A 20225-nucleotide genomic window follows, 5' to 3' on the forward strand; every position below is an offset into this window, starting at 1 on the left:
CAGTTTAGAAAGAACCGCTAGGCTCTGTTTTCAAATTTGAGCCCAGGTGGCCATTAGGAGTCCTTCTTGGTAGGTATTGTCTCTCTCAGGGTCCACAGCCCCTAATTAAAATTCAGCATTTCCTTCTATTACCAATGTAGGCAACAAACCAGAGTAGTTAGTGTAAGCTCTACCTGTTATTTTACTGTCAAAAGAAAGCACAGGTCTTTTCATATCATATTGTAGGTTGTTGTAGATATTGTAAAATATTGTATCACCACTTCAAATTTATAATAGTTATTAGACCAGCTGCTAAAACGTGTTATATAAATCTTTTGTGAGTGTATCCTATTTTCAAATTACTTTGAAAACTGAAGTCTCAATATAATTGATTTCTGTTGAAACCTTATGTATTTTATTTCATGCATTTATAAATATTATTTGGAGAAGGAGTCTATTAGCTTCACTAGACTGCCAAAGGGAATCAAGTACTAAAAAATGGGTAAGAACGCCTGTTCTAGATCTTGTTAGGATCTTCTCATCCTAAACCATCTCCTCTTCTTGTTTTGAGGTAGTTCTCTTATGTTAACTATTTTCCCTGTTCTTCTAGTCATCTCATCATCCTTGCATTTTATTTTATTTTATTTTTTCCTGTAGCTGACTCCACTGGAACCCATTCTCTGTACACAACCTACAAAGACTATGAAATTATGTTTCACGTCTCTACCATGCTGCCATACACACCCAACAACAAGCAACAGGTAAGAGGTCCTTGTGTTATCTGAGTTTCTTCGCCCTTGAGTTATTTCCCCCAGAAGCCTAAATGGCAAGTTTATAAAATGTTAAACCAGAATTTAATGTTGCACCTGCCGCAGCAGCAGGAAACTGTACATTGTGGAAGGAAGAAATAGCAAATGAGTTGAAAACAAATGAAGAGACACAAATTCTAGGTTAACAGCCAGCTGGGTGGCTTTGTGAATTAATAGTTTGCTTTTCGCCCACGGAGACTGAGGTTTTTATGAAATCTGAAGAGAACAAGTTGAAATCATGCTGATTAGATGACTCCGCAGGGTTGCAAAGAACGTGTGTGAGTGGGTGAAGTTTCATCTCAAGAGGCCAATGTACAGAGCAGGAAAGTACTGAGGTTTCATTTCGTACTGTAAAGGAGAAACTAACCTGGAGAAAAAGTAGAGTGTCAATGGGATCTCAGAAAAGTGTTTTTTCTTAACATGTTTGTCAGGAGATAGTAAGGAAGATATATAACAATTGCATTTATGCATATCATACACAGAGTTTCTTTATAAAATATCTAAAAGCACAATGCCTATTGCTAAAATGTAGCCACTGAGAAACTACAGTGTGGAAACTAAGAAGGGACCGAATATTACAGAGCAAAATGGAAACTGACAGTAAGTATTGTTTTAGGATATATGGTAGTTGTTGTTTTAAAAAACTATTTCAAAATAAATAACACCAAACTGAAATTTAAAAGAACCAGAGCTACCCTCCTTTCAGTGGCTATTATAAACACAAGGAATCCAATATTACTTCTGACCTTGAAATGGGCATGGACTGTGTTACCGTCAGTGTTTGTGCTGACAGAATGCAGGCCCGCTGCAGCATGGATCGCAGCCTCCTGCTTCAGACTTAGCCAAATGCCGGTCTCATCTAACACTTTGTCACTTTGGGCTTGATTAAATCATAAATCTGGGTAATAAAGTTTTGCCTCTTATGAGTACCAAAGTAATCAGAATTAGGAAGCAAAGCAGTGAATCATCTGTAACTCTGAAATAAGCCAATTTTAAGATGAAGTCCCTGATCTGAGTTTGTTGACAATTTGTTTTCTGCAGATTCCAAGTTTTATATTTCTCTGAGAGGAAAACATCATGCTAAGAAAAATATGCTGAACCTCTTTTTCTGACCAGAAATAGACAAAAAATTTAATAACATTAACAAGTGATCTTTAAATGGGAGAAAAAGTCTTATTTTAACTGATTACTAACAAGATTCAATTAATTGTTTATTTCTAACAAAAGGAGTTGAAATGCTGAGCAGAGTGAGTTGGCATTTAAATGGACAGCTATCGGAATTATTTAATTTTGGAGTCCAATCAAGGCAGAAATATTATCTTCCTAAATTAGAATGAAAGAGTAATTGATATTGTTACGTAATAAGAAATTTTAGCAATGAGGGGAAATTGGGCCAACTGTAATAGAACAATAATAAAGAAAAAGACATTTTAGTTTTCTAGCTAAAGAATTTACTTCTATGTAGATTACTTTATGCTTGTGGGGAAAAACAGAGAGAATGCATCTTTTACAATCTTTCTGTGCCCTGACTGGTATGGCTCAGTTGGTTGGGTGTCATCCCACAAAGTGAAAGGTTGCTGGTTCGATTCCCAGTCAGGGCAGTGTGCCCGGGTTGCACGTTTGGTCCCAGGTTGGGGCGCGTGCTGGAGGCAACCAGTCGGTGTTTCTCTGTCACATCAGTGTTTCTCTCCCTCTCTTTCTCCCTCCTTTCCCATCTCTCTAAAAAATAAATAGAAAGAATCTTAATTTAAAAAATCTTTTTGCAGGAATTTGTTTAAGTATTTTCATTATATTTAATGTGAGATGGATAGATAGATTTATTTCTACTTGGGCCCTTTATTAAGACATTAATATTATGTATGAAGCCATCGTTTGAAGACAGAATGTATCAGAAAGACAGTGACATCGTGTAGGCGGGAGTGACATAATACACAGACAGATCGTTTGTGCTTTTGGTATGTCTGTGATCCTGAGTGGATTAATAGTCTTTAACAACGGGTATATTCTATATGGCAATCAGTACAGACCAGCCTTTATGTCCGTAACTTCCGATAATATGTCATGTTTAGAAACGAAGTAAGTGGCCTCATTAGAAGTTAATTTGGGATGGTTTAAAATTCCAAAGGTTAAAAGTACACTTCCTGAACATTCTAACTCCCAATTCTCAACCCTAATCTAAAAGGCCATTGTTTCTCTCAGCTGGCAGCCAATACTAGATCATTGATTTTACTGGTATGTACTTAGTTTATATAAGTTGGAGTCACTGAAGAGTTTTTCTTGTCTTATAAATGCAAGCTTGTGTCAATGGTGGACAATTTATATAAATGCCATGTTATTTTCCTTATAAAAGCTTCAATATAATAAATATGAGAAATACAAAATTTGGTTAATTTTTCTTCATAATGTTAGATTCAACTATCTAGTAAACACCTTCTGAAAAGGCACGGCCTGGGATGACCCAGGTGCCTGAAGTTGAAAGCCACCTTCCCAAACACCACGCAATGTGGGACAGAAGGTGATTTCAGGTCGCTTTCATGCTACTTAAAGAAGCTGCTGAAACTTGAATTTTAACCTGCTCTTTACAAATTCTAGAATATTACTGATTTCTACTTTCCTAGTTTGTGGCACAAAAAGTATATCAGAAAACACCTTAGCCATATTTCTTTAAATGAAAGCAATTAAAGCAGAACATAAATTGTGTTGTGATTACTTCAGCCATTCTCGTCTCTAAAAAAGCATTTTCCCTATGGCAAGTTCCCTTCTTATAGGGAAATGGAACAAAACTGTTGTTATGGAAACTAAGGATTTAGAGACGCTGGTACTTGGCATAATATTGGATAGATCTATTTGAATCAGCTATATATGCTATGCAAATTTCAGAATATTCTTTTCCATATTCTTCCTTCGATGAAATAAAGCAGCCTAAATATTGACAATAAAGATTACCTGCCTTAATATGTACTGATTAATAATGAATGTTTTTAGCCCTGGCTGGTGTGGATTGAGCGGTGGCCTGCAAACCAAAGGGCCTCTGGTTCGATTCCCAGTCAGGGCACATGCCTGGGTTGCAGGCCAGGTCCCCAGTAGGGGGTGCACAAGAGGCAACCACCCATTGATGTTTCTCTGCCTCTCTTTCTCCCTCCCTTCCCCTCTGTCTACAAATAAAAATAAATAAATAAATAAAATTTTGAATAATGAATATTTTCAATACTGTTACATAACAGAACTGAGGAGGAAAAAGCAAAACATCATTTATGTTTGCTTATTTTTTTCTCTTAGCTCCTACGGAAGCGGCACATTGGAAATGATATCGTAACAATAGTTTTCCAAGAGCCTGGAGCACAGCCATTCAGCCCGAAAAACATCCGATCCCACTTTCAGCACGTCTTCGTCATCGTCAGGGCTCACAACCCCTGCACGGACAGTGTCTGTTACAGGTATGGGCGCCGCAGCAGAGGCTGGGTGGGCCTTGCCTGGGGCACACAGACGGCCCCACCCAGCTCTGCTTTCTCAAGGGGCCGTAGGAAGTCTCCTACTGTTTATTTTTGTCTTTAAACTATGCACGTGGATGGTTTATTCACATGGTGACGTAACCTGATGGCTCTGGCTTTACCCAGACTGTTGGTTAGACACCTGCCGTTTCCATTTGCACCTCCTCCTTAGGTGGTGTCCTTCATCCCTGCCATCTGGTCACCAACTAATTACTCATACTGCTAATTATATTTTGCTTTTGGCATGGCAAGAACAGAGAAGAATGATCAGAGTAAGTAGGGAAGAGAAGGTTGTGTTTTTTTTAATTACTAAATATTTAAAGAGCCCAAACACCTGCTGAGGACTGATCCACGCTAAGGTTTCTGACTGCAATATTAGAGGCCTTCCTGTGCTTTATGAAGGTTTGGTGGAATTGTTTCCATGTCCCTCACTGACCCAGTCTCATGGGTCTCAGAATTCAGGCATCTGTCTGCAGAGGCCTGTGTGAGAGTACTGGAGGGGCTTGGTGTTGGGAGGAAGGTGCTGGGTTGATAGGGGTGTGGTGCCAAAAAACAGATGTGAAAGGGCGTTCTGGCCTTAGGAAGATGTTTCTAATATGAACCTGTCCTTTCAGAATGTGAAGTTTTGTGATACCTTTCAATCTCTAAAATTTGGAAAATGAGGCTTGGTTAATTTTGGATATTTGTTTTTGAATTAGTATAGCCACCTATGAAGAAAGTGGCCAACAGATTGGTAATTGGACTGTTGTGTGATCCACAACTGCCTCATTCTAGGTGTAATGCAAGTTCATCTACACGAGGTGTAGAGCAAGCCAGTTCAAAAAGCAAAACAAGCAAATGTTACTGTGGACTACTGCTGACTGTCCTTGGGGAGACGTAACTTGTTTGAGGTCAGCTGGCACTGGGCAGAGCTGCAGTTCCCATGCACCTAGTGTCATTCTAGCGCCCAGTGTCGTAATGCCTCCCATGCCTTGTGGAGCAGGGCTCTTTGCTGCCCCCGCTGCTGACTTACCAGCTAGGTGTGTGGTTTCCTCAGCTCAGGGGTGGAAACATAAACAGAGGAGACCTAGATCTGAAGCCTCTTCTCTAGAATATGGCCTCTGAAAGCTTCTTTAGTTAGGTGTGGAATAAAAGTAGGACATTTGACGAAAATTGGAATGGGTAACTGTTTGCATTTAGAAAATACCCCAAGCCATTGAAACATGCTGGGTTCCTGCAAAGGATTTCATGCTGCTTTGTAGATAAAAAAACTAAACCTTTTAAATGATCATTAGGGAGTTGGGGAATGTGGGAGCCTATGCAGTTCCGTTCAAGGAGGGATTCTTCTTCAAAAGTCTTGGTAGCCAATAGAAATGTCATACAAGCCACATGTAATTATATAGTTTTAATAGCCATGCTTTTCCAAATAACAAGAAATAGCTAAAATTTTAATGGTATATGTTTTTGACCCAGTAATATATTTTATTTACCTGAAAATACCTAAATATTTTTTCAACAAGTAATTTTTTAATTTTAAAGTTTTTGAGATACTTAAGTTTTTGGACTATGACTTTGAAATCTAGGGTGCATTTTAGACTTACTGCTCATCTCAGGATACTCAGTTTTATTGGAAATAATCTGTATTTAGATTTCTTAAAATTTGCAATTGGAAAAGGAAATTCATGTACTCATATTTTTCTATACGTGCTTTTTTAAAAAGCGTTTTAAATAACTGAATCGAGTGTCAGTGTTTGAAGTTCGATATACTTTAGTACTCCTTGGCACACTAACTGCAGTGGAGTGCTCAGTAGCCACACGGGGCCATGCAAGTCTAAACAGACAGATAGGGAGGGAAGTCCTCTCCGCCTCCTCCAGCACTTGGCCAGATGAAGAGGTGACACCTCTTTGTTCTTTCCAGGCCTGCACCTCCCACCCCCAAGCCTGATAATCATGTTTTTTGCTGTGGTCTTCTTATTTTTAATTTGTTGCCTGGAGAGCCCATCTCCTTAGCCCCACATGTGGTTTGGGGGCCTCTCTCTGCAGGAGGACCCCGAACACCCCCGCTGAAGACACGCAGCTAGTCTGGAGTCTCCTCGGTGCCACACTTGTGTGAAGACCCAGTTCACTGCTTGTGAACTGAACTTTCCCCTTTTGTAAATCCAAGCCAAATAGTCCGTTTGTAACACCACTGAAGGAATCACAAGAAACTAAAATAGTCTTCTTTTCCTGTTGTGAACTTAAGGCACATTAATTTTTTCGGTCCTCCTCCAGCTGAGGTAGGCCTGTTTCCTGGGAGCACGCGGTGAGGTTAGCAGAGGCCCAGAAGAAGTAGGGCACGTCCCTCGTAGTATCTAGTGCCTGGGGGAGGGGACCTGCGGGGTTTGTTTTCTTGCGAAAAGTACAATATTAGGGAGTAGAATGGAAAATTTGTACCGATTGTAAAATAAAATGTGGGTTTTCAAAGAGTGTTTATATCTGTGAGTTTTCTTATACTTCAGCCACTCCCTGGCCTCCTAGGAGTATGAATCTGTAGACCTCTCTCATCAGGAGTACTTCGGTTGAAAAGTTAAGCAATGCATCAACTTATACTCATTTTAGTTCGTTTCACTTATACTAATATTTAATTTTATTAAGTTTTATTTAGTTATTTAAATTTTATTTACTTAAGTTTATGTAAATATCCCTAAGTGATGTACAGTCATTGAAATGCTTTTGATCCTTTAAAGCCTCCTGTTCCTCACCTTCTCCACTGTGAGCACTCACATGGGTTTGCCGACGTCTGCTTGGTGCCTGCCGTGGAGAAAGTGCGGAGTTCGTTTCTCAAAGGAGCTTCTTGCTACGACTGTGCAGAGAAGCGCGGGATCCATACAGACCTAAGTCATAAGAAATGTTTAATGAGAAAATGGGATTTGGAGTGTGTTCCCAAGCACGGATGGATGGGATGCAGTGGGGGGAAGGACTGGGTCTCGCCGTGGCCAGCAGAATGTGTGGAAGTGCAGCCACAGGACAGTGGAAAGCACGGGGAGAAGGCTGCTGCTGTAGGAAAGCTCAGGGGCCAGTGGAGGCCCTTAGAATGCCGGGCCATCCGATAGCACTGTGCAGCATAAACAGAGTCTTAGGAAGGCGTATCCAGTGTAACCATACAAGGTAGTCTCAGAAAGACAAATTTAGAATTTACTCTTGTTGTTCGTTCATTTTTCACCATTCTTGACAGCCCTTGTCATGTATGTGCCGGGCAGTCTTCTAGGCCTGGGATACAACAGGGGAACCAGGGGAGAAACATCCTTGTGGTAGATGTGGGAATGAGGCCTGAAATGGGTGTTCTGTCTCCCTGGAAACTTGACGTAGGAAAAACTGACTAATTCAAACTAATCCCAGAGGCCAGCTAACCTTGAGTAGTAGACAGAGCCAAGAACTAAGAAATTAATCACCAAGTCTGTGTACTAAAGCTTACGCCCATACCTGGTAAAAGAGCCTCTGGTCTCTATTATTTTATTTGTGCTATTACAGTGGGCTTAATTGGTCTCAGTTGATGGAGCAGGTTAGAAGCAACAAATCAAAAAGATAAAGGAGCTGTTTAGTGGCAAGGATATACAGAAAATATCAGTAAGTGATGACTGATAAGGGAGAGATGCAGAAAAACTATTCACATCAAAAATACAAATTCCATAAGCACCACAGTCTGGAGTCATTTGGTTTGGTGACAACCAAACAAATATACCTGAGGGCCTCACTGTGCAAAAATGGTACAAAATTATTTTTCACCATGTTTAACAACTAATGAATTAATGGATATATGCATTAATCATGAAAGGCTACTGCAAATATCACCAAAAGAGACAAATGTCACATCATGGGAGAACACAACCCCGTGAATGAACTGGTCCTGTCCCCCCCTCACCTCCCCAGATTGACTCTGAATCTGATCACACCTCTAGAGAAGCCAACTCACAGGAAATACAAAAAATGGAGCATGCTTGTATTCAGCAAAATCAGACTCTGGACAACTCTATGTGACAAACAGTCCAACTTTGTTGATAAATAAGTTACAAGAAATAAGAAAGAGAGGTGGAGGAGAATACACAGAACAAAAAAATTTTAAGATAAAATTAATTGCAATGTGTTGGCCTCATATGGAAGAAATTGAGACCAAAAGGCTGTTAATAAATCTTACAGTGTCTTAATTGAAAATTGGAACATTGATTCACCGTTTGATGAAATGAAAGAATTATTAATTTTAGAACTCGTACAGTAATGTGTTTATAATAATGACCCTGAGTCTTTGAAATAAATGTTAAATTACAGTCAGTAACTGTGTTTGGGAAGGTAGGAATATGCATTACTCCTCTCAGAAAGATTTCCATATCCAGTGGTTAAAATGTAATACATGTTGAAAGGAGTTAGTATGATGTAGCCCAGAAAGCACTTTGAATCAGACCAGACTGTTAAACCTCTCAGATCTTAAATTTCCCTTCCTGTGCAGTGGACGGTGGCTTCACATCTTAAAATCTCATAAACATCTCATGTAGGCAGGGAGTATGCTACATGCACATTAAATGCCCTGTACTTTTTCTTCTCTTGAAAAAAAGATAAATAAATATGGAAACTTCAACTAGCAGGAGAAATCAAAGTGGGTCAAGCGGTGGAAATGTCTTTCAGAAAGTCTATTCCAAGCCATAGATAATTAGCATTCCTATTGTCCAATATAGCTGAACTTCCTAAGACAACAATCTGAGCATGTCACTCTTCGTGCATACTGAAACCACTTAGGGTGAAGTTCAGGCGGCCTAGCAAAGCCTACAGCATGGAGTCCTTCAGGTCTAGGGTCTCCTGTCTCTCAGTGTCCACTGGCCGGCCCCTCAATCAGTCCTCTCCTCACTCTCTGTCTCATTCCGGAGACGTGTAGAGCTACTTAGAGCTCCCACAACACACCGTGCTCTGCCCCTCCTCTTTGCACATGCTGCTCCGGGGTAGGAATGCCTCTCCTCATACATACTCCCCCGCCCCTCCTTCCTCTGATGAATTACTGCTTTTCTTTTTTCTCTGGAGGGCTCCCCTTACCTCCCAGGACTAGCTAAAGTGCTTTTCTGAAGCATTTCCAGTAGCACTTTGCACCTCCCCAGGGGAGCATGCAGACCACTGGTTAGAGCCCCCACCAGACATGGAGTTTCTGGAGGGCTGAGCCTGTGTCGTCTCATCCTTGATTCTCAACATTAGCACAGTGCCTCGTGTGTAGTTGGTGCTCAGTGAGTGCTGGTGAAGGAATGCTGGGAGAAGTCCAAAGTCCCCAGGCAGAGACTGGTGGGCACATACTTGTTCTGCCACTGGCCTTTTCTGTCCTTTGCTCAGCTCTGCTTTCTTGAAAAGCTGGAAATCTGATCCAGACTCCAAGAAGGGGAAACTTCCCTCTACTGTTTTAATGCTAAATCCCTTCCTTTTAAATTTTGGGCTGAGAATTGTTTATTGCTGTTGCCATGGTGTTTCAGGAGTTCAGGTGTCTTATTCTTCTCACTTTTTTCCATTGAGATTTCTGTCCAGATGTGTCTGTAATATTCCCATGTATTAACTTGAAATTGGTTCTGTGTATCAAGAACTGCTACTTCATCCAAGGTCAGCAAATGTTACAAGGTCCAGGCCCACTAGAAACGGCCTAAGGTGGTCTCTTTGGCCACCTGATTTTTGTGGGTGATCCCTTTTTCAAGTATCTCAAGACTAGGAGGTTTAAAAATGTTCTTTCAGGGAAAATAAGTGTGGTCTTGTCATAGAGCAGGCTGTTGACTGTCCAGAAGCTCAAATTTCCAATCCTGGCTCTCTCTGACAAGCTCTGGGCAAATCATTTTACTTCTCTGTTTCCTGCAGGAGTGAAGAGTTTGTACCAGCTGTGCAAATGCAGGTTCAAGGATGTGTCAAATGAAAGAGACACAGAACACCTTCCCGGTCCCTCAGTCGTACTCCAAGATTTTGGAGACAGAACATACTTTGTGTTAACAGGAACACAAATATTCTTCAGTAGAATGCAAAATCAAGATGAATTTTAAGACGGAACTCAAGATTTTCTTGGCAGAGTTTGAGGAACATTGAATTCTCTAAGTTTCCTTTCTCTCCAGTGCTCACTTTCCATGACTGTTTCAGCCTCTGAACTTCTGTCTGTGTCCTCTAGGTAACCTCCTTGAGTAGAGAACATCCTCGTCCTCAACAATTCTGAGTAAAGAAGGCATGGCTGTAATTTTAGAGAATGTGCCATTCTCTCCCTCCTCTTTTTTTTAATTGTTGTTCGAGTACAGTTGTCTCCAGCTTCCCCCACCACTGTCACGTCACCCACGCCAGCCACCCCCACCTCCCTCCCTTGATCCGCCCCCTGCCCCGCTTTGTCCATGCGTGCTTTGTCCATGTTCCTAAGGAGATGCCGTGTTGCACACATGGCGAACATGAGACTGCCAAGCAGACGCCCTTTGGAGTCTGCTTTCCGAAATAGCAAGAACCATTTAAAATTAATACATTTTAAGTACCTATATATAGCAAACTGAAATTCTAGAAAGGCTTCTTATATAGACAAAAATATTCTTTCTACTTAGTTTTAGGCAGCCTTATTATCAAGCATTCAGAATTCGTGGCATACAACTCAATGAGCTTTTAACCTTGTAGATAACCTTGAAAGTTAGTTTTACCCAAAACAAAACCCCTTATTTGAAAAGAGCATTCTAGGGTATCATCTTCCTCACCTTCTTCAGTAAGAATCCTATTTCTAATGATGTGAAGCTGATTTTAGTGTCTGTATTATTTACCTCCCCACCATGGTGAATCAGCAGTAATTACAGGTTCAGGATTCAGTTCTTTTCCCCATAGTTCATTGTAGAGGCTTCTAATTATTGTGGGGTTTTCAGTATATGTTTGTCTCAAGTTCTATCAGTTAATAAATAAAACTGTAGAAAGCCAGTGACTTTGAGGGGGAAAGGAGATGGGTGGTGCTCATATTCATACCCCCTGCTAAGTATTTTCCTCTCCTTATTTAAAATAAAATCACAGCTGCTTCTTGAGAAAAAACGATTTGAAGTGAAATTAGCAAGAAAAGAAATTGCCAATTTAAAAATGAAAGATGTTAAATATTTCTGGATCTTCCCAGGATTCCTCTTAGAAAAACCAGCAAATCTGAATTTTAGCATCTTTGCTTGACTTTAAAAAAAAAGTGATCAGATTTAAATTATACAGCTGTCAGTATTTAAGCCAGAGAGTTCACAGTAGACAGGAAAAATTGCCTCTCTAATACTGGTATAATTAGGCTATACTGCATATGGAGGCCTCTGTGAGTTCTTTCTCCAGTTAAAAAAATGCAGTGTTGCTTGCCGCCGTTCTTTGTCATGAAATGAACTAGGTAGTCTTTTTAAAAAATAAAAAATAAATTTCTGAAACAAATAGGCCATTTCATGGCATTTTTGACAAAATATATCATTTACATCCTGAGGTTGCTCTTTTTAATTTATTCTGTTTTCACAAGAAGTAATCTTTTTTTGAAAAACAAAGCCAAGTAGATAGATAGATAGACAGATAGACAGACAGACAAATAAAATAATGAGGTCTTTATGTTACAGAACAACAAGGCGGGGGGGCCTGGGATGATATACTGTTACTGAAAGGAACCCCCCTAGGTTCGGTATGTCCACCACCAGAGGAAAGATGTCTCTCAATGCCAGAGATTCGTGAAAAGGAAAGGAAATGTTTATTTAATGCTATACAAACTTAAAATAGTGACGTAATGTCTTCATCAAAATCCCAAAATCCCTTAAAACACCCACATACATACACAGTACTTCCTTCCCCCTTTGCCCAGTCTGGGGTACCGTATCTCAGGAAAGTAAATAGAAGTCCATGGCTCAGACAGCCCCCAATTCTTCCCAGTAATCCGTCTTGGCTGGGAGGCCTCCCTGGGTTCCCAGCACCATCAACTGTGTCGCTGGGATCTCTGCTAAAGCCATGTAGTGATTTCCCCTTCTAAAGCTGTGGGGGTCCCCACTCTGGCAAAGGCACGTGGTCCTCTCTCCACCGCTCCAGCTGCGTGGTCCTCTCTCCCCCAGGGCCACGGGAGTCCCCACTCAGCCAAAACTACGTGGTTCTCACTCCAATGGCTGCCGCATCTGGGTTTAAATCCCCACGCCAATCTTCCTCTGCAGCCCCATTTCTGACTCCTCCCACACTTGGCCATACTTGCCCTCAATCTCCCATCCTTTCCAGCTTTTCTGGCTGCCATCGTGGGTCTGGGCAGGTGTGGCCCCATGTCATGGAGCCAATCTTCTCTGAGCTCCCACACAGGCGCTGTAACTCGAAGGACCTGCCCCCCAGTCACATCTTGGGTGGGAGAGTCCCTTTCCATCCCCCTGGCCCAGAGCATGGCCATAGCTATTTAGCATATCTAAGTGACCAGCTGAAGGCTATAGGTATGTTAAATGACCATGCCATGGATTAGCTGCAAAGCTGTTGCTGTACAAAACAGCCCTGCATGTTCTTGCTCTGTGTGCCCCTTCCCCCAATTCACACCTGTGGGGGAAGGGGTGAAGACATCTTAAAATCTCCTGGACACCTTCAGTTCTGGACCCCATTTCAAATGCCCATTTGGGGTCCCCCCTCTTGGCTGCACCCTGTAACATTTAGTTTAATTTGAAAGGTCCAGCTGTGTGTGTTCTTTCCATTCTGGGAGCTCAGAAGAAACAGGTTTTGTATTGCTTTTCTCATATTTAGTACAATTGTATAGTTGAGTCGCTTTTCAGTAATTCAGTGGTTTGAGGAGGGGGATGTCTGACCCTCTCCGATCATCGCTGCCAGCCCTCTCAGACTGTGCCTCAGTCCTGCACGCACTCCAGGAACGGGGCAGAGGGCACACGGCCTCTTTGTTGTCGTTGGACTTCTGTTGTTGTTGTTTTAGGACCTTTTTTTCCCTTCTGAGATTAAAAATAATGGATTATTACCGATGTTTATATGATCCTTTTCTTAGGCCCAGTTTTAGCAATATACAGAAGTGACTGGAATGTGTTTTCTGACGTCAGTCTTGCGTAAAGGAATGGGAAAAGGGAAATACTCTCCTCACCAACAAATTGTCAAACACCGAAAGTGAATGTGGGCCAAAAAATAGCTCCATTTAAAAATAAGGTTTTAAAGGACTGTTGCTGTTACTAAAAAGATCAAAGTCATTTTAATATCTTACTCAAATGTCAGTTTTCATTTTTAAATTGTGCTTTTGGTTTGTTGCATAATGCCTGACACATAGGCCAACAAGAAATGTTTACTTAGAAAGAATTTTAATCCATGTCTCTTATGTCATGCATCCTTTGATATTTTCACGATAAGCTGTCCACTTTTGGACATCATATCTAAAATAGAGACCATGTTAATGTCCTTTTAGAATCTATGTTTGTTCTGAAAGGTCATGTGATTATAGTAACACCCCCTGGAAATAATCAGTAGGTATTTAAAATGTTGTCTTTTATGAAGACTCTTGGTAACTTTTTTCATGGAGTTATAGTTGTATTAATGAAAATAACATTTTAACTTTACGTTTTTTGGCCTAGAAAAAAAATTGTTCTATAAATTCTAAATGTGGTTGAATGAAAAAGTGTGCACATGCTAAGTGGAAGTGTGCACTCTTCCTTGTGGGACAGTGACAGTTCTTTTCCTTTTGAGGGACATCTTAGTCTTGGAGAAAGTGTGTTTTGTTCTCAGGCTTTGAGACTGAGAATTGTTGACCCATCCCTTTCTCATGGATCTTTGTTTTTTTTTCTCTTAGTGTGGCTGTCACCAGGTCCAGAGATGTGCCGTCCTTTGGACCTCCCATCCCCAAAGGGGTCACTTTCCCTAAGTCAAATGTGTTCAGGGACTTCCTCCTGGCCAAAGTGATAAATGCAGAAAACGCTGCTCATAAATCGGAAAAGTTCCGGGCTATGGCCACGCGGACGCGCCAGGAATACCTGAAAGATCTGGCAGAAAAGAATGTCACCAACACCCCTATTGACCCCTCTGGCAAGTTCCCCTTCATCTCTCTGGCCTCCAAGAAGAAGGAAAAGTCTAAGCCATATCCAGGAGCCGAGCTCAGCAGCATGGGGGCCATTGTGTGGGCCGTCCGAGCCAAAGACTACAACACGGCGATGGAAATAGACTGCCTTCTAGGGATCTCCAATGAGTTCATCGTCCTCATTGAACAGGAGACAAAGAGTGTGGTTTTCAACTGCTCCTGCAGAGATGTGATAGGGTGGACCTCCACTGACACCAACCTCAAAATCTTCTACGAGCGAGGGGAATGTGTTTCAGTGGAGAGTTTCATTAATGAGGATATCAAGGAAATTGTCAAAAGGCTGCAGGTGAGTCTTTTCCTCCTGCTCACCCACCTGCAGTTCCCCTTTTACAAAGCTGTCAGTACAGACCAGAGCCAAACTACTGGAGCTTGTACTCTTTATTAGGTCCTCGGAGAACTCCCCTTGATGATGTGAAGCAACACCAGACTTATCTTAGAATAAGCTGGGAGGCCACACTTCGTGTGTGTGTGTGTGTGTGTGTGTGTGTGTTGGAAACCCATTTGCATGTGACCTGATCCCACTGCCCTGGTGACTGATGAGGTGGCCCAGCCAGTCTGCTTTAGTTGTTGCAAAGAAGCGTTTGATTGGGCATCTGCTGCTTGGAATTTTTAAGGGCAAAATGAGTAGCAGAATATGGTTTCTCTTGTCTGCCAGCCCCTTATAGGTTTCTATGTGAGGTTTCCTTGTAACTTCAGTGAAGCTATTGAGTTCTTTGGATGCAACAAGTGTGTTGCCTTTGGCCTAATGAATGGAGACTAGTGAAGGGGAAGTAACCAGATGGCTGTTCAGCTGGCAGCACGGTATTCAGAAATGACCCTGCTTGCACTGTTTTAGTGCCATGTCTACCACTTAATGTCCTCTTTCATTAAACGATGCTATCTTCTGTTTCCTCATCTAGTTTGTGTCAAAGGGTTGTGAATCGGTGGAGATGACTCTGCGCAGGAACGGGCTAGGACAGCTTGGCTTCCACGTCAACTACGAGGGCATCGTGGCGGACGTGGAGCCCTACGGCTACGCCTGGCAGGCGGGGCTGCGGCAGGGCAGCAGGCTGGTGGAGATCTGCAAGGTGGCAGTGGCCACCCTGAGCCATGAGCAGATGATCGATCTCCTGAGAACGTCCGTCACAGTGAAGGTTGTCATCATCCCCCCGCATGACGACTGCACCCCACGGAGGTAGGTCTGAGTTGGCGGCTGGGAGCCCAGGGCCGGGCCTGTGTGCCGTGAAGCGCTCCTGCTGGGGAGGGGAGTGAGGTGCGATGCTGGACATTCTCTCCATGGAAAGTCTGACTCAGGACACAGCTTCCTTTTGGCATGTGGCAACAGCAGCTGGAAAGAATGACTAACTTGGATCATTCCCAGGATTTATAGCTCTCAATTTATAAAGTTGCTGTTGCAGATAGAAGGGTCTGGTAATAGCCATCTTAAACATCTTGCACCAGTAGCTGAGAAGCATTGCACACTTAGCATAAAAGATGTTTAGCACCACACACACTGTCAGACTCTTTCCTTTTGTGTTCTGTGACACACCCGTTCTTGGAAACCTCCCATTTGTGCCGTGCTGCTGTCCAACATTCCAGGTGCTGCTCTGACCCTGGCTATCTCAGCCTGGGGGGCTGAATGAGACTAAGTGTGACTGAGCAGGCTTTTTTATAACTGCATCCGTGTGACAGTAACTGGACTCAAATGAGCTGATCCTGCTCTTTGTCCTTTGGCTGTTGGTTCCGGCCTTTTCCCACAGGGAAGCCCACCAGCTCCCTGCCCCTCCCAGCTGCTGCCCAGCCAGCAGTGCTGTTGAAAATCTAATTTCTCTGCCTCTGGGGGGGGTTTCTTGATGGAACAAATTTAATCAACTGTTTCTATTTTCCTTTGGGCACACAAATGCTATTTTTGCTAGCCTACCCCCAAACTGTTAACTTACTTTGAACCCATTATTTTCTAAGAGTTTACCTTAATGTTTGTCAGTGACATGCTAGGCCTTCTAAAGCCAAGACAATACTCCTTATCCTGTTTTTTCCCCAAAACATGACCAGTCTGCACCTGAGCTTTCAGAGCTTCATGGACATCGGATGGTGGAATGTCCGGAAGTTACAATGGGTCATTGGTGTCGTTTAAAAAATAAGCAGCAATGACAATCTAAATGTACTTCAGTTCTTCAAACCAAGCATTACATACCAGACCATGGTGGCATCCCCTACTACTGCTGATCTCCTCGGTGGCCTGGAGACTCATGTGCCTCCATCAGAGTGTGGTGACACCCCTTCATCTAACAGCTGGAAGAAGTGCTCCATTTTGGATGACTGGATTTCTCTGGAAACCAGAATATATGCCACGAGCTTTTTATCTGAGCTTTTTTGAGAGGTGGAAGGAAATATTCTGAGATTGCCTTACACACATTCCCTGCCTTTGCGTTAACCAGGTCTCCTCTGGTTCCTTCAAGCTCATCCTCATTGGGGGTCAGCGTTCCGCTGAACGGGATTCAAGAATGGCTGCTGAGGTGCATGAGAAAGGTGGTGCGGTTCTTACACACCCTCCCGCTGCTCTGCGCTCGTCTGCCGTCTGTCCCTTGAGCTCCTCCTACAGGTTGCCGCCTCTCTGGCCTCTGAACAGGAAATTATAAACTGGAGAGGAACACCAGGCCTCGTGACTTCTCAACCTTAATCGCACACAGTAGAGTTCTAGCTACTAGTTTAAGGACTGATCTACCCAAAATGAAGCCCGGAGACCCCGTGCCACCGTCTTGTGTGTTCAGAGATCCTTCCCCTTGTTTCGAGTCCCCAGTTTGGATTGGGGGGTGGGAGGGTGAGGGGGAAATAGGTGTATGTAAGGAAACAGAGGGAGTGGGCAACACTGTGGGTGGTCGTTCCTGGGAAGATGGGCCCAGGGGCCTGGCCCTGGGTAGAGAGATCTGTGATAGGAGGGGTTTATCTACCATAAGATACTAGACTAGTATGTCTCCTTGTGGTGTGTTGGTAAAAACAACTAACATTGCTGAGTGTCTAATGAGCCAGGTCCTGGAAAAGCACTTTTACATGGATTAGTGCCTTCAGTCCTTCTAACAGCCCTGTTAAGTAATACTGTTAATATACTCAGTCAAGCTCTTAACTGCTACTTTGTATGCTTGGGGTGCAAATCCTTTCCTCCTATGCCAGCATAAGCAGGGACTTGGTGAACTGGCTTTCTGTTGGCTAGAAGAACCTTGATTTGGAACGTTTGCGGATTACTGCCGTGTAAAGACTCCCATTGCGGCCAGTTCCAAGCTACTAACTTGACACCACTGGATGCAGAGTTGGGATACAGGCTTGTCGTTTGCCCCTGCAAATCTGGCCAGGCTGCTCCCTCCCATCAACCCCGAAATGAATGAAATGTATTTGTCGTCTCCTCCCAACACTGCTCTGACTCACTAGCTGCCATCCTCTCTAGCCCGTGGAGCTGAATGCGACAGGACCGAGGGTGTTAGGATGCAGGACGGGGAGGCGGGGACGAAGGATCAGTGCAGTGCACAGTGTCTTGGGCCTCGGAGATGCACTCTGCTCCTTTCACTGCAGTTTCCGCCAGAAATGCCCCTGCCGGCCTTCTGAGCAGGTGTGACATGATGCCACAGGTGCCTTCGAGGGCTGAGAGCCCTGCTCTCCCCATCCCTCCTTCAGACTGACTTCAAAGGAACAGTTGAAGCATTAGCACCTTGCTATTAATTTTTAGCAAAATAAGATAATTCTCTTCTTTTTACCCTGTCTCCTCCACACTTCACACTCCCACTTTTGTTTTCCTAACAACTAATTAATTGTTCTCTTCTTTGACTAGTCACGCTCTTCAGTTGTTAACTGCTGTGCTGCGTGAGGCAGAACAGGCCCCCTGGGGGCACACTGCACCCCCCCCACCCCACCCTCTCCACAGGGTCACCAGTTACCCGAAGAGGCGATCTGGTGATCATACATAATTACGGACACTCATGTATGTTTTTGTGTGGGAGGGTCATTAGTTTTGAAAAGGCAGCAGTGTTTTAATGAAAAAATCCAGTTTAACAACAAGAAAGTGGGGCTTCAATAACAAATGTAAAATAGGGCTCTTTTCTCTGTTCTCAGGAAATTAAAAAAAAGACCCCTCTATGAATATTTGGAAGTAAAGTTTTTTAAGCAGAAGGGACAGGGAAAGTCTAGCAAAATTTCTGAGTCCCTCCTGTGTAGTGGGCTTTTTAAAGAAAGCTTCATGGCAACCTTATTAACAGGAAAAACAGTGCTGAGAATGGGGTTGCGAAAGGTTCCGTAGCTGCCCAAGGAGCCACCCACCAGCTGCTGCAGACACAGGTTTGCTGCTCACCTGCGGACTTGCCTAGGAGGCTTGCCACTGGAGTGAGACGGCAGACTGCCGGAGGGGCCCCTCACTCTCCTGCATCCACCACAGGCCCTGGAGGCCATGACCAGGGGTGATCTGTTGGTGTCGGCAACCTCAGCGTCTTCAGCAGGCGTTCTCTTGGCAAGAGGAGAAGCACCCAGAGAGCAGATTAAACTGCTGTGTTGCTGCCCCGGTGGCGTCGCACGGGAGGGAGCTGGCGTCGCACGGGAGGGAGCGGCGACCTCCATGCAGAGGGAGCCAGTGGCCCACGGTCGGTCGGTGAAGAGAGCAGTCACGGGCCCCTCGGGCGGGAGAGCGGAAAGCAGACACGTTAAGTAAAGGGACCAGATTACCTTGTAAACAAAACGGGTCACAAGGGTTTTTCTTCATTTTGAAAAACCAAGTATTTCAAAATGCAAAAGCTGGAAGGGCAGCTGTTAGAGGACATCTGGTTCAAACCCCTCGTTTTTCAGGTGAGGGTAAGTGCTTTGCCTGAGCCGAGTCGCGGGGCTCATCAGGGACCTCGCTGTCCTCAAACACCTAGTTTTTCTGAGGCAAGAGTCCAGTACGGTGTTTTTATTCAATATGCTGTTCAAGTGTTTTTCTGTCTGTATTTCTCAGTGTCTTAAGGAAAAAGGTGAGGGTAATAGGTAATAAGAAATTAAAGGAAACAAGTAATTTTTTAAAAACTGAAAGAAAGAGGAGATGAAGTGGTGTTTCGGTTAACTCCCGGTTTCAGCACGTCGCCCTGTGTCGCATTAGCCCTGGATTTGTAGTTCCCGTTGGCCGCAGCTCTGTACAGATCGCTGGGTTTTCCGTCTTCTCACAGGCTCCGCCCTGAGTGAAACGTGGTAAGACACTCGGAGGTGAAGAAATGTGGAGACTTGGAGTAGAAGTATACTTTCATTAGAGACTGAACTAAGACTAACCAAAAGTAGATTGGTTCTACTTTAGCCCCTTGGTTCTGTGAGTTCAAATCCTGGCTCTTGCACTTCCTGGCTTGGTGGTGCTAAACATTCTGAAGTTCCCCGCGTGGCTCGGACTCGCCCTCTGCGGCCCCCGCGGTGCCGCCCACCTGAGGGCTGTGTCCCAGCCACCGGCCTTCCCTTTCCAGATCTCCCCGCCTCTTCTCAGTCTGGGAAATTCCTCTGAGGAAGAAAGGCTTTTTTTTTTTTTTTTTTCCCCCACTTAGTGATGAAATTCAAAACACAGTTTGAGTTAATGCTTTAGTGAGAATAGGTTATTTTGGTAGTGTGTCAGTCAAGTTAATGGTTTCTTGATCTTTCTTTGGTCCTTTTGGGTAAAGGGAATGGACAGTGGACTTCATGTTTCCTAAGGTTTGGGGTTGGGGTGGCCACACCCAAAGGGGCTAAAGTGACAGAAGACGTTTCTGCCAGCCATTCCTCTCACCGCCTGAGGACAGCCCGGCTACGGGCTGGGGGTTCATAACTTGGGTGGGGGCGGTGCCGGCGCAGGGAAGAAAGCCTGATTTCAAATTACGCTTTGTTTCCTGGTAATTTGATAATTGCAGAATTTCTGTAATTGACATTTTTTCCCCTCTGAGCTAAATTTGG

At 43.5% G+C, this 20225-nt stretch overlaps 1 protein-coding gene across 12 annotated transcripts in view; it reads left to right on the forward strand.

Moving 5' to 3' along the window:
• SIPA1L1 (signal induced proliferation associated 1 like 1) overlaps positions 1–20225 on the forward strand; it is a 330102-nt gene that overhangs the window by 249618 nt on the left and 60259 nt on the right. For all 12 annotated transcript variants that reach the window (XM_045822209.1, XM_045822208.1, XM_045822219.1 and 9 more), the window contains 4 exons: positions 637–740; positions 4068–4225; positions 14034–14604; positions 15218–15492. In XM_045822209.1, the coding sequence (XP_045678165.1) occupies positions 637–740; positions 4068–4225; positions 14034–14604; positions 15218–15492 (1108 nt within the window). The remainder of the gene's footprint in view (positions 1–636; positions 741–4067; positions 4226–14033; positions 14605–15217; positions 15493–20225) is intronic.

This window comes from Phyllostomus hastatus, unplaced genomic scaffold (assembly GCF_019186645.2).
Source record: "Phyllostomus hastatus isolate PE091 unplaced genomic scaffold, TTU_PhHast_1.1 phas_scaffold_501, whole genome shotgun sequence".
In the NCBI taxonomy this organism is placed as follows: domain Eukaryota; kingdom Metazoa; phylum Chordata; class Mammalia; order Chiroptera; family Phyllostomidae; genus Phyllostomus; species Phyllostomus hastatus.